At 34.3% G+C, this 14,204-nt stretch overlaps 1 protein-coding gene across 1 annotated transcript; it reads right to left on the reverse strand.

Annotated features, from left to right (window-relative positions):
- Nucleotides 1-4,199: 4,199 nt before the first annotated feature.
- Nucleotides 4,200-12,932, reverse strand: LOC114408333 (putative receptor-like protein kinase At4g00960). The gene is made up of 7 exons (XM_028371357.1): nucleotides 12,109-12,932; nucleotides 6,828-6,956; nucleotides 6,463-6,590; nucleotides 6,169-6,379; nucleotides 5,816-6,053; nucleotides 5,347-5,497; nucleotides 4,200-5,195 (listed from the first exon to the last, which is right to left on the reverse strand). Exons 1-7 carry the CDS (start codon nucleotides 12,926-12,928, stop codon nucleotides 4,848-4,850), a joined length of 2,025 nt encoding a protein of 674 aa, XP_028227158.1. The 5' UTR covers nucleotides 12,929-12,932; the 3' UTR covers nucleotides 4,200-4,847.
- Between the last annotated feature and the right edge of the window lie 1,272 nt (nucleotides 12,933-14,204).

Here is a 14,204-nt window from a genome sequence, read left to right on the forward strand (position 1 = left end):
AAACAGTTCCAAACCCGCCTTCTCCTAGTTTATTAGAATCGGAGAAGTCACTTCTTGCAACTCGTATTGTGTCTAAGTTGAATTTCATCATTGTCTTCATTTTCTTCAAATAATATGATTCAAGCACAATAAATATTATAGTAATTAGTGCAGTCAATATAGAAAGAACATCAGGAGATATAATTTGTGAAAGAAAATGACCATTGATTTCCTTTTTTCTTTTTCCGTTTTCCAAGTGGTGATGGAGCTACTCCTGCTTTGAGTATTATCAAGAAATTACTCTAACTCATGATAGATTATATGTCCATTTTGAAAGTTTTTAATTTTGTGCCTATCTCTTCGAAATTCATTTTGACAACATAGGACTTAGTTGAAAATAGAAAGTATTGATGAATCAATTAATAAATATTAGACCTACCTGGTAGAAGATTTTTTCTTGCTTTCTTCCTCATAAAATATATGCTAATAATAATGATCAGAGCAACAACAGCGAGAACAGTTGGCACAACTAAGGTGATTGTAGTTCGCAAAGAGTTGTTCTTTCCTGCAAAAACCAGAATATCTTTTTCTCGATGAGACATTTTTAAATAGGATGATAAAATATCAATAATTCAAATAATTAATTACTGAGGGAAAAAAGCCAACATAAGAATAAGGAAAGCTAAACCTAACAGAGAAGAAAATATTCCTTGTTTCACAGAAAGATTCTTTGAAGTTTATGGATTTCCCATATATATCTAAATTCTCACACATGGTAAGGAATATTTAAACATAAATTTTCACAAAACTAAGAGTTTAATAGATATGCAATGTAAAATAATTTCCTCTGTCAACCAATTAAAAATAAGTTTTGATGTGATTTTTAGGATAACTGTTAGCAAAGTTAACAAATTTATTCTCTATAATAATTTCTTTTATCAGCCCATTCATAATAATTTATAATTGTATGTAAAAAAAATAACATTGTTAGGGCATATATTTTTTCCTCAAAAGCTAGCTTTATGTGGAAAAGTATGATGGAATGTAAATGGATCATAGAAGAAGGGACAATTTGGCAGATTGGAAATGAGCAAACAGCAAAAATCTGGCAGCATAAATGGGTTTCTAATGTAAGGGATAATTGCATCCATGGCGATATCCTGAAGGAGGTTGACCCCAATGCTTTGCAAAAATCTTTGCAGAGTAGGAGGCACAATGGGACCATCAAAAGCTCCAAGAAATTTTCCAATATCAGGTAGCTCTTAACATTTCATCCATTCCTTTGCCTAATGTGCTTTGTGCTTTCACAATGTGATATTTGAGATAGATTATTTACAGATTCACAAGGCCTGGAATCAGAATGGTAATGAAGCCCAACGTAACTATTTCCAAAGTTTGATCTATGAGTACTGCAATTCTAAAAAACATCTTTTCTCTTTTTGTAACCTGTCCTTTACCAAGAGATCTTCTAGCTAGCCATGCTTCCTTTTTCAAAGAGAATTTTATTTTTGGTTGGAGGACTATCCTCACCAAATTAGTGCTCCTATTTTGTCGACTAATGTAATTAACATTTGTTCTGTTCATATATAATGCAGTTTTTATCGTAAAAAACAAATGGATTTTTAATTAAGTCTAATTTCCAGCAAAAACACGTAAATATTAGTCAGAACCAAAAATGCGTGGTGGTTGAATAATTTCTAGGGCTTGAGAGTTAGTTTGTGGGGCTGAAGTATAATTATTAATTATCTATCAGCAACTAAAACTTCTTAGTTTTTGGATAAAAATTAACCATGGCCATGGACGGACATCTTAAACAACGTCTCTTCCTTCTCCGTCTCTGCCCCTTCAAAACAGCGTCTCTACACCACAATCAATGTCAGATTTAGATCCAGATCTCCAGCGTCTCTGCGAACGCCGCCATTATCTCTGGCACGACCACCCTCTACACAATCCCACCCAGATCCGCCACCAATACCCAGTGTGCGCCACCACCTCTTCCTTCTCCGTTCACGAACTCTCCGGCACAGATCAAGCCTATCTCACTCGTTCGTGAACCGCACCACCTCGTACCAGCTGGCATTTGGCGGCCTCGTTCTGGAGCCGCCGTCGAACGCGACCCGATGGCGTTTTTGGAAACCGGCAACATCAAACCCTTAACACTTGGAGACCGGAGGATGCCACGTGTACACCAACTTAACGCGTTAAATCAAACTCACGTAAAAAATACGATTTTAACAATTGATGAATCAAATTCTAACGTTTAAAAATTAGTGAACTAAATTTAAATAATCTTAAATTTTTCAAAGGAAGACCTGGGTAGGTAGTATTATGAAAACTAAAAGGTATACTAACAAAGGTTAGTTCAGCAAGAACATGAGTTTGATTTTCGTTATTATTACGAAAATCTTGTTGGTAAGTAATATGCAAGTATTTTTGTAAGTGGTTGGAGTAGCAAAACATGCACTTTTTGTCCCACATAATTCCCTAGGTTTGGACAATATTTGTGTGAGACTGAGTCGAGAATTGTTGAGGCAGTTGCGACATTCGTCTGGCTTAAGATATCCTCTGCATGATCCTATGGCGTATACTTTGTCTGGATTTTGGGCATCCGAGAAATTGTAGAAACCATAGTCGATTTCTGTGTGGGAAGTGAGGGTGGATAAGAGGGTATTGAGGTTGCTATAGTACGTGATAGGCTGTGTAGTTTATAGTCGTGAGTGCAGATTTTGCTGTTTTCGAAATCTGGTCCTTGGAGGGCTGCTGAAAATATTGTGATTAGTGCATAGAGGCAACAAAGAAAGGAAAGAGGCATGTAAGAAATAGTAGCATTATTATTATTACAAATTGTCCTCTCGGAATGATCCACAAGTGTTACTAAGTGCTATGGGACAGGAAAAAAAGTTATAAGAGAAGAAATTATAATCTTAATATTATAAGGTTGTTTCCATATCTTATCTGATCTTGCTTCTTCAATGCTTCTCTTCCTGCATTTGCATGCCTTGCACTATTTTGTAACTGCACACTCTCCCCTTTAATCTTAGTAACCGCACATTGTTCACGTTTTTGGATTCAATATTGGCTCTCTCTTGCTTCCCATCTCTCTCACTCTCAAATCTTTTTCTTTCTATGCTCCTTCTCTTCCATATGCATCGTTATTTGTTTTCATAACATCTGAAGCCATGCATGAAACCTTTTTTTTCGTTTGTCATTTTTTAAACCTACACTATTTGTTACCACCAAATGCTCTGTTGCACAACATATTAATTGTTTCCGAAATAATAATAGCTACGTACAATCACTAATTTGTCTTCTTTTAACAGAGCCACGCTATTGAGGAGAAATGGCTTTTGATGCAACAATGGAATGGCTAGCATGTTTGCTAACACTTTTGTTATAATTTTAAATTGAAAATTAGCAAGTACAATAGGACGAAAATTATCAATAGTGTCAACCCCGTGTACCTTGGGAAAGAGAACTATTAATTAGGTTTGAATTCAAATTAGGAAGGATACAACTTTGTGAAAAGAATTGAAGCATATATATAGTTGAATATATCATTCGCAGTGATATCCCAAAACTTTTGATAAGAGCAACCACTAAATTCGTTAGGCCCCAGAGCACCATCACTATTGGTGCTAAATACAACATTGCATGCTTAATTAACCTTCTCTATAGTGGGAGTGTTTGTCAAAGAAACATTATCCGCATCAAAGCTAACACAAAATTGTTTTAGGATCAATGAGAATAAGTTGATAGGGACTAAATAAAAGGAGGAAAAAGTTTTAAATGAAATAGAGCCCACAAAAATTAAAGGAGCAAGAAGTTTTAATGATGAAAAATAAAATAAGAAAACAGACAGGGAAACAGAGAAGAAGGAGGAATAATAAAGAAGAACATGTTGATCGTGATTAAAACATAAACAAATATGCTTCTACAGGGATTGAAACAAGTAATTTTACGATGTAAGACACGTCAATGCCATGGCAGTACCACTTCATCCATTGTTAATAATATTAAATTTATTTATTTTTAATAGTAATAATCAAGATAGCATTTAAAGTGCACGTATATAGCTACATCAAATGGTTTTTAAATGTAGGGATTAGTAAAATTTGAACAAGAACCAAAACATAAAAATAGTATATGTATATAAACTAAAACATAAAGCATAACACACATTAAAGTCGTGTAATTTCAAGTTATTCTTAACAACAAAGATCAAGATGAAACTAAAAGATAAAATTTATGCAGACTAAAAGAATAATTTAACCAAATTACTTTTACTAGCCATTGTAAAACTGCATACGCCAACCAAACATCTTTTTTTGGTAAGTGGAGGAAAAACAAGAAAAGAAAAAACAGAATTACAGTCTTAGGAAACTAGTTCCATGAGCATCTGCTTGGAGCATAGATTTGAGACCTTGCGGAACACTTGCAACCAGCTGAAGCTGCACCCCCGAATTAGGACCAAGCTTAGAGATGAAATCAACACTCCCTTCCCTTCTCTGAGAGTGTGACGAAGATCCACCACCCACGTCCACGCCAACCAATATATAATTGCTAGTAAAACATTTTATGGCCATTTTAATTGCCATTAAAAGCAATATTTATTTCCATTGAAGGTGCTTTTCGTTGTAGCTGTGGAAGCAACACCAAGCAGCACGGATAGCATAATAACCAAACCATACACTTTAAGACCAATACACCATTCATTTATATTTCATGTTTCTGTCTTAGTTGACTGAAACAATTAAGTTCTATGGTCTATTTAAGTAACCATACTTTGCACAAATAAATTACAAGTTCCAAAACATGTATTAATAACATTGACGACAAATGCATATATCACCCCTAACTATGACCAGAATCTAACGAGGGTATAGCTCAGAAATTGAAGTTTCACTTACTGAGTCGTGAGCTGATTTGGTTGTGGACTGATTCGATCGTGTTGTCCCTGAATTAACTTCCCATGACATGTTTGGAAGGCTTGTAGTTGCACTATCCATAAAAAAAGCAGGTTTTGTAGGCACTGGGAGAGTGATAGAACAACTATTTAGCATGAGTGCAACGTTAGCCATGGTTGGTCTGTTGGCTAGATTTTCTTGAACACAGAGTAAACCAATGTGGGTGCATCTTATCATTTCATTCTGTGAACTATTGTTTAATATTGGATCTATAATATTTGTAACTGTCCCCTCTTGCCAGCTTCTCCATGCCTGCAAGAATTTGCTCAATTGCAAATAATTAACCAGATATTAGTAGATCACCAAATTCCATTTTCTCATTTTAATATTTAGGAGCCCACAATCTTTTAATTCATACATTTAATTGGAAGGGAAAAATAGTATTCAATAAAGGAAGACTTACAAAGTTTAGTAGATCTTCCACATTCTTCCCATGACGAATACCATGGTTTTTTTGGCCACTTACAATCTCAAGAACTAGTACACCAAAACTGAAGACATCTGATTTTATTGAAAATTGTCCATGCATTATATATTCTGGTGCCATATATCCACTACATGCCAATATGGACAGGCTTAATTAGTAAAGCATGTTGTGATGATTCTTTACCGTAGTAATTTTTCACTATTTCCATTTTACATACATCCATTGATATTAATGTTCTAATTTTAATTTCATACTAGTGTAAAAGTAATATATGCTATCACTCAAACGTCAAATATTTTTAAATGATCTTAACTATTAATCAAACGTTAAACTCTTTGAGTAAATTATGAATACTTGACTAAGTAATAATGTAAAAAAAATTGATACTTGATTCAAATTAAGCTCTCATGGCAATTAGGAAGCTCTAGCATGTTATAATACTTACTAGGTTCCAACAACTCTACTTGTATTTTCTTGTGTTTGACCTGCAACAATCAGTCTTGCCATACCAAAATCTGATATTTTAGGAATCATCTCTTCATCTAAGAGAACATTGCTTGCTTTGAGATCACGATGTATAATGCGCAATCGTGAATCCTCGTGAAGATAAAGAAGACCTCGAGCAATACCTTGAATGATTTTGTATCGTCTATCCCAATCCAGTCGTGCTTTCTTTGTTGGATCTGTATGTGCGTCAAAGCCATATGAGTTTTAGAGTTATGTTAGTGTAGTTGGCTGTTTTTTTCATGAACTAAAACTGAAGTAATACAACAATAGACTAATCATGGTAATATTTACCAAATATGAAGTAATCAAGGCTTTTATTTGGAACATATTCATAAACAAGTAGCTTTTCTTTCCCTTCCAAACTAAAACCAAGTAGCCTAACTAAATTTCGGTGCTGAAGCTTGGCCAGTAAAAGGACTTCATTCTTAAATTCCACGCCACCTTGGCCAGAATCGCTTGACAACCTTTTGACAGCAATCACTTGTCCATTAGAGAGCCTGCCCTGAAAATATATTACTGTTAGGTATATATATATATATATATATATATGTGTGTGTGTAAATGAATGAAACAATGTTATCTTACCTGGTAAACAGCTCCAAACCCGCCTTCTCCGAGTTTATTAGAGTCAGAGAAGTTATTTGTTGCAACTTTTATTGTGTCGAAGTTGAATTGCAATGATTCAGCCAATTCAATTTCATCATCGTCTTCATCTTCAAATGTGATTCATTATTCAAGCACATTATATATTATAGTTAGTGTCGTCAAAATAGACAGAACATCAGGAGATATAACTTCTGAAATCAGAACAAAATGGTCATTGATTTCTCATGATAGATGGCATGTCCCTTTAGAAAGATTTTTGTGCCTATCTCTTCGAAATTCATTTTGACAATAGGACTTGGTTGAAAATAGAAAGTATTGATGAATCAAATAATACTTAGACCTACCAGCGAGAAGATTTTTCCTTGCTAATTTCCTCCTCCTAAAATATATGCTAATGAAAATGAGCAAAGCAACAACAACGAGAACGGTAGGCACAACTATGGCGATTGTAGTTCGCAGTGAGTTGCCCTTTTCTGCAAAAACCAGAATCTTCTGCTCAATGAGACATTTCAAAGATTAAGGATGATAAAATATCAACAGTTCTAATAACTAATTATTGGGGAAAAACAGACCATCATAAGAATATATAAGGAAAAAATAAACCCAACAAAGAAGAAAATATTCCATCTCTCATAGGAGATTCTTCGAAGTTTATGGATTTCTCATATTAGGAATCTAAATTCGCATATATGGTCATAAAACTAACATTCTTAAATGTTTTTTAATCAAGTTTTCGAGTAAAATATTCTCATCAAGGGATGGGAATAGGGAACCATATGAAGGCAGGACACACTTTTTCTATAATATTCCCAAATTGTTTTAGGAAAAGGGCAAATGATATATATATTGTTAGATATTAATTAGAAAAATAACAATAACAAGTTTTATGAGCCTTAAATTGTGGAAGATGAAAGTTGTAAAGTTGTAAGTTACAAAGTCTTGAATAAGCAATTATGTGAGCATTCAGTATTCTTGAATAAGCAATTATGTGAGTAGTCACTCTATTCTAGTATAAATAGGGGATCATACTCTTGTATTTTGTGTGGCATATGAAATAAAATATTCTTCTTCTTCCAACAAAGTGACATAAGAGCTTGAGTTCTAGAGTGTTGAGAGAGAAACACTTTGTGAGTTGAGAGATGACAAGCAATGGCTTGAGTATGTTTCAATTCCCTCGTCTTATCAAAGTGAATTATGATAATTGGTGTCATCGCATGAAAGCCTTGTTAGGTTCTCAAGATGCATGGGAGATTGTAGAGAAAGGTTATACCCAACCTCAAAATGAGGCTATTTTGTCACCAAATGAGAAGGAGACTTTGTTGAAGTCGAAGAAGAAGGATCAACAAGCACTTACTTTCATTCATCAAGGTTTGGATGAAGCAATGTTCGAGTTGGTGTCAAATGTAACCACATCCAAAGAAGCATGGGAGATTTTGAAAACCTCCCTTGAAGGTGTCGTCGATAAGGTAAAAAAGGTGTGTCTACAAACTCTACGTAGAGAGTTTGAATCATTGCATATGAAGGAATCTGAATCTATCTCAGATTTTGGCAACAAGGTGTTGGTTATTGTGAACCAAATGAAGCGTTATGGAGAAAATATGGAAGATGTTCATGTGGTAGAAAAGATCCTTCGCTCCTTTAATCGCTAAATTTGATTATGTGGTTTGTGCTATTGAAGAGTCTAAGGATTTAGACTCAATGACCGTAGACCAATTGATGGGTTCTCTTCAAGCCTATGAAGAAAGGTTCAATAGAAGACATGATGAGCCATTGGAGCAAGTCCTCAAAGCCAAAGCTTCTTTGAAAGAAAATGGAGGAGAAAGTAGTCAAAAAGCATGTGGACGTGAAAGAGGACGTGATCGTGGACGTGGTCATGGCCAAGGAAGAGGAGGAAGAGGAGATCGTGACAATTTTGACAATGATGAATGAAGGAGCCATCAATCCACTAGAAGTCGTGGAAGAGGAAGAGGAAGAGGTAGAAATAATTATGAAAAAGCATATGAAAGGAGGTATGATAAATCAAATGTTGAATGTTTTAATTGTCATAAATATGGCCATTACTCTTGGGAGTGTAGAACAAATGTTGAAGAGAAGGTCAATCTTGTTGATGATAAAGAAGATAAAGAAGTTGAAGAGCCAACACTACTACTATCACTTAATAATGGTGAGAAGGAAGACAAATGCTTATGGTATCTTGACAATGGAGCAAGCAATCACATGTGTGGATGCAAAGAGAAATTTGTGGAACTTGATAAGAAAGTGAAAGGAAATGTTTCTTTTGGAGATTCTTCCAAGGTGCAAATCCAAGGAAAAGGTACCATTTTAATTTCTTTAAAAGATGGTGCTCACAAATTAATCACGGATGTTTACTATGTTCCTAAACTAAAAAGCAATATTTTGAGTTTGGGACAACTTGTTGAAAAGGGGTATGAAATTCATATGAAAGATTGTTGTTTATGGCTTCGAGATCAAAATTCTAATTTGATTGCCAAGGTGTTTATGTCAAGAAATAGAATGTTCACTTTGAACATTAAAACCAATGAAGCAAAATGTTTGAAGGCTAGCATAAAAGATGAATCATGGTGTTGGTATATGAGATTTGGGCACTTGAATTTTGGAGCACTAAAATCCTTAGGAGAGGAGAAGATGGTGAAAGGGATGCCTCACATCAACCATCATAATCAATTGTGTGAAGCATGTCTCCTTGGAAAGCATGCAAGAAGGAGTTTTCCAAAAAAAGCTAATTCAAGAGCAAAGGAGCCTCTCCAACTTGTTTACACCAATGTGTGTGGCCTAATCAATCCTCCTTCATGTGGTAACAATAAATATTTCTTGCTTTTTATTGATGATTATAATAGAAAGACTTGGGTTTATTTTCTAAAGCAAAAATCTGAGGCATTTGTAGCTTTTAAAAATTATAAAGCTCTTGTGAAAAAGGAGAGTGGTTATGTAATCAAAGCTCTAAGATCCGATAGAGGTGGCGAATTCACATCAAAAGAATTTAATGAATTTTGTGAAAAATATGGGATTCGTCGCCCTCTAACGGTTCCTAGATCTCCACAACAAAATGGGGTAGCGGAGAGAAAAAATAGAACTATTCTTAATATGACTAGATGTATGTTGAAGGCTAAAAATATGCCAAAGGAATTTTGGGCTGAAGCTGTTGCATGTGCCATTTATTTGTCCAATCGCTCCCCAACAAAGAATGTCAAAGATCAAAGACCACAAGAAGCATGGAGTGGAGTGAAGCCAAGAGTTGATCACTTGAGAGTATTTGGGAGCATTGCATATGCTCATGTACCCGACCAAGGAAGATTCAAGCTTGATGATCGGAGTGAGAAACATGTGTTCATTGGCTATGATGCAAGATCAAAAGGCTACAAATTGTACAATCCAAACAATGGAAAGACAATTGTGAGCTGAGATGTCGAGTTCTATGAAGAAGGCACATGGAATTGGGAGGAGAAAGAAGACACTTATGATTTTTCCCCGTACTTTGAAGAAATAGATGAAGAAGCCTTGACTCCAAATGATTCAACTCCAGCTCTTTCACCAACTCCTTCAACCAATGAGGCCTCATCATCTTCCGAAGGGAGTTCAAGTGAAAGGCCAAGAAGAATGAGAAATATTCAAGAATTATATGATGAAACTGAAGTTATAAATGATTTGTTTTATCTTTTTGTTGAAAGTGAACCCTTAAACTTTGATGAAGCAATGAAAGACAAAAGGTGGAGACAAGCAATGGAAGAAGAAATCAAAGCCATTGAGAAGAACAACACTTGGGAGTTATCAAGCCTTCCCAAAGGTCATGAAGCAATTGGAGTCAAATGGGTGTTCAAAATCAAGAAGAATGCAAAAGGAGAGGTTGAGAGACACAAAGCAAGACTTGTAGCTAAAGGCTACAAGCAACAATATGGAGTTGATTATGATGAAGTGTTTGCACCAGTTGCCCGCATGGAGACCATTCGTCTTCTTATTTCCTTGGCAGCTCAAATGAAGTAGAGAATTTTTCAGCTTGATGTAAAATCAGCATTTCTAAATGGCTATCTTGAAGAAGATGTCTATGTTGAACAACTAATGGGTTTTGTCATCGAAGGTCAAGAAGGAAAAGTCTTGAAATTGAACAAGACGTTGTATGGTCAAAAGCAAGCACCGAGGGCATGGAATACTCGCATTGACAAGTACTTCCAAGACAATGGGTTTGTTCGTTGTCAAAATGAGTATGCTCTTTATGTTAAAGCTTTTAATAATGGTGATGTCTTATTTATTTGTCTTTATGTGGATGACCTTATCTTTACCGGCAATAACCCAAATTTGTTTGAAGACTTAAAGGAGTCCATGTCTCGTGAATTTGATATGACAGATATGGGACTCATGTCATATTACTTAGGAATGGAAGTGAAGCAAACGGAGAATGGTATCTTTGTCTCACAAGAAAGCTACACAAAAGAAGTGTTGAAGAAATTTAATATGCTTGATTGCAATCCCGTGAACACACCTATGGAAGGTGGCTTGAAGTTATCAAAGTTTGATGAAGGAGAGAAGGTAGACTCCACGGTCTTCAAGAGTCTTGTGGGAAGTTTAAGGTATCTAACCAATACAAGGCCCGATATTCTATATGCGGTGGGAGTTGTGTGTCGCTTTACGGAGGCTCCTACCTCTCCTCATCTAAAAGCCACAAAAAGAATTCTTCGTTACTTGAAGGGTACAATTGATTTTGGATTGTTTTATTCTCCCTCCAATAACTATAAGCTTGTGGGATTTTGTGATAGTGATTTTTCCGGAGATGTTGATGATAGAAAAAATACTACCGGATTTGTATTTTTTATGGGTGATTGTGTTTTTACATGGAGTTCTAAGAAGCAAGGCATTGTGACACTTTCTACTTGTGAAGCCGAGTATGTAGCTGCAACTTCTTGCACATGCCATGCCATTTGGCTAAGAAGATTGTTGGAGAAACTTCAGTTGTTGTAAAAGGAAAGCACAAAGATCTATGTTGATAATAGATCTGCACAAGAGCTTGCCAAGAATCCGGTGTTCCATGAACGAAGTAAGCATATAGATACAATGTATCATTTCATTAGAGAGTGCATTACCAAGAAAGAAGTAGAATTGACTCATGTGAAAACTCAAGATCAAGTTACAAATATTTTCACCAAGCCTCTCAAATTTGAAGATTTTCGAAGATTGCGAGCAAGACTTGGTGTGCAGAAGAATTTTTCCAATTAAAGGAGGATGTTAGATATTAATTAGAAAAATAATAATAACAAGTTTTATGAGTCTTAAATTGTGAAAGATGAAAGTTGTAAAATTGTAAGTTACAAAGTCTTGAATAAACAATTATGTGAGCATTCAGTATTCTTGAATAAACAATTATGTGAGTAGTCACTCTATTCTATTCTAGTATAAATAAGGGATCATATTCTTGTATTTTGTGTGGCAAATGAAATAAAACCTTCTTCTTCCAACATATATATCAATTGTTTTAAATATCAGACCACTGCGATCACATCAGTCTAGTCATCATAACCGTGACTGCGATCCAAATTTAAAATCATATTTTAAAGAATTAGTAATTAAAACAATTCCACCAAATTTGCAAGCAAGTAGTACAATGAAAAGTACCTTTTAGGGAAAGTGGTACCGATGCTGATGGTGTAGGTTCATCGTAGAAGGGGTAGATTTCATATCTAACATTACAACTTGGTCTAAGCACTACAGCACCAACTTTGTTTTTGAAAACATTTCCGAAATCTGCCAAACTCCAATGCAAGCATTTACCGCAGTCTTGCCTTGACAAATCAGGCGTACACTGCACAAGACCGTATATGGTTTGGAGATTCGCAAAGACTGCAGTATCCGCGGCATACTTGCGACGAGAGTCACCTGATGCAGCTTTGTCACTCAGATTTCTAAGTAACTCACCCAACACTTTATTGAACTCTTCCGCATCCGTTGCATTGTTTACGTTGTTCATATGATACGAAAAAGAAGCATCCATGGTGTGAAAAATTGCGCGGTTGGAGTAGCGCAACATGCACTTCTCTTCCCAATTGATTGCCTCTAACTGCTTTGGACACAACCGTGTGAGACTCACTCTAGAATTGTTGAGGCAGCTGCGACATTCGTCTGGCTTAACATCTCCTCTGCATAACCCTATTGCGTATACTTTGTCTGAGTTTTGGCCATGCGAGAAATTGTAGAAACCATAGTCGATTTCTGTGTGGGAAGTGAGGGTGGATAAGAGGGTATTGAGGTTGGTTTGGTAGATGCTATTGGCTGTGTAGTTTCCATTACTGTTATTACAGTATTTGGAGTATTCATAACTTGGTCCGAAGCTGGCTTCACATATTACTATTATTAGATACAAGCAACAAAGAAAGAAAAGCGGCATACCAGAAATAGTAGACATTATAAATTGTCCTCTGGGAATGACAAGTAACATGCATATGACTGAGCGCAAAGAGTGTGGTGGTGTTTATATACACAAACGTACTATAAACACATGGCTACTACTAGAATTATGTCGTACTAGGTACCTGTATCGGGTATATTTTTAAAAATAGATACTTTTTATCAACGTAAATATTTAGCTCGTATCCAAGTTTTCTTATTGTGAGAGAAATTGAAATACATTCTTTTTTAAAGTTTGATGTCTATGTATTCAAACTTTAATTTTTTTTTACATTATCATTCAAAAAATTTATCATACATAATAAATTTATCATACATAATTAATTATGATTAGATGAGTGCGCATAATTCTTTTTTTTTATTTATATCCATATTATGAAAAGAAATAGGCTCAACTTCAAGAGAGATATAAATATTTTTTCGATGTGAAAAAAAGAGATAAATATTTAGGTTTTATACATACACAAATATTTCTTTTTGATGGAAAATACGTTTATTTGTATTTTTTTATCACTTATAAAATTGAGTTGTGTTTATATTAGATTCTTTTTTATAAGTATTTTTTACTTTTTTTTTTGTCTTATTATAACTATCTGAGGTTGTTTTATACATATTAAGAAAAAAAAATAAATGGATAAAAGAGAATACCAATTTTTCAAAATTAATCCTATCATTGTTAATTTATTTTTAATTTTTGTTACTCATATAATTAATATTATAAAAGATATAAGTAAAAAAATAATTAATGTTACACTAAAAAGTTAAAATAATAAATATTTTGAGATAATTTGTTTTCTTATACCATAATTATTATAGAAAAAGCATAGTAAGATTTATATTAATGTAACCATATCCTAGATTTTTTAACAATCTTGTTTTCCGTACCCATCCTATACTCTTTACCGTAGGCATGTTCATGCAACTTAGTATACACGGATTCATCAGGTGTTTGTTAAAATAATTAAGACAAATATAGGAGAGAAAATATCATGATCACCCATTTATTTGCGTTAGAGAGCAAATTTATAAACACTTTGATAGTATTTTTTTAAAAGCAAACTTTAATAGTATATTAAATATCTTATCAAGGTCCTTTAAAAAAATACCTTATCAACATCCATCATTTTTATATCTCCCTTTATTATACCTTGTTGATGAACAAATTCGTCTAAAGTTAAAGAAAATTGATTTAAAAATATTATGAGAAAAAAATAATTTAAATTAATAGAAAATTAAATCAAACAAAAGAAAAAATTAAATAAGAATTTAAATTAATTAATTAAAAACAGAAAGGAAAAGAAAAACCA

Source organism: Glycine soja, chromosome 1, assembly GCF_004193775.1.
Source record: "Glycine soja cultivar W05 chromosome 1, ASM419377v2, whole genome shotgun sequence".
Classification (NCBI taxonomy): Eukaryota; Viridiplantae; Streptophyta; class Magnoliopsida; order Fabales; family Fabaceae; genus Glycine; species Glycine soja.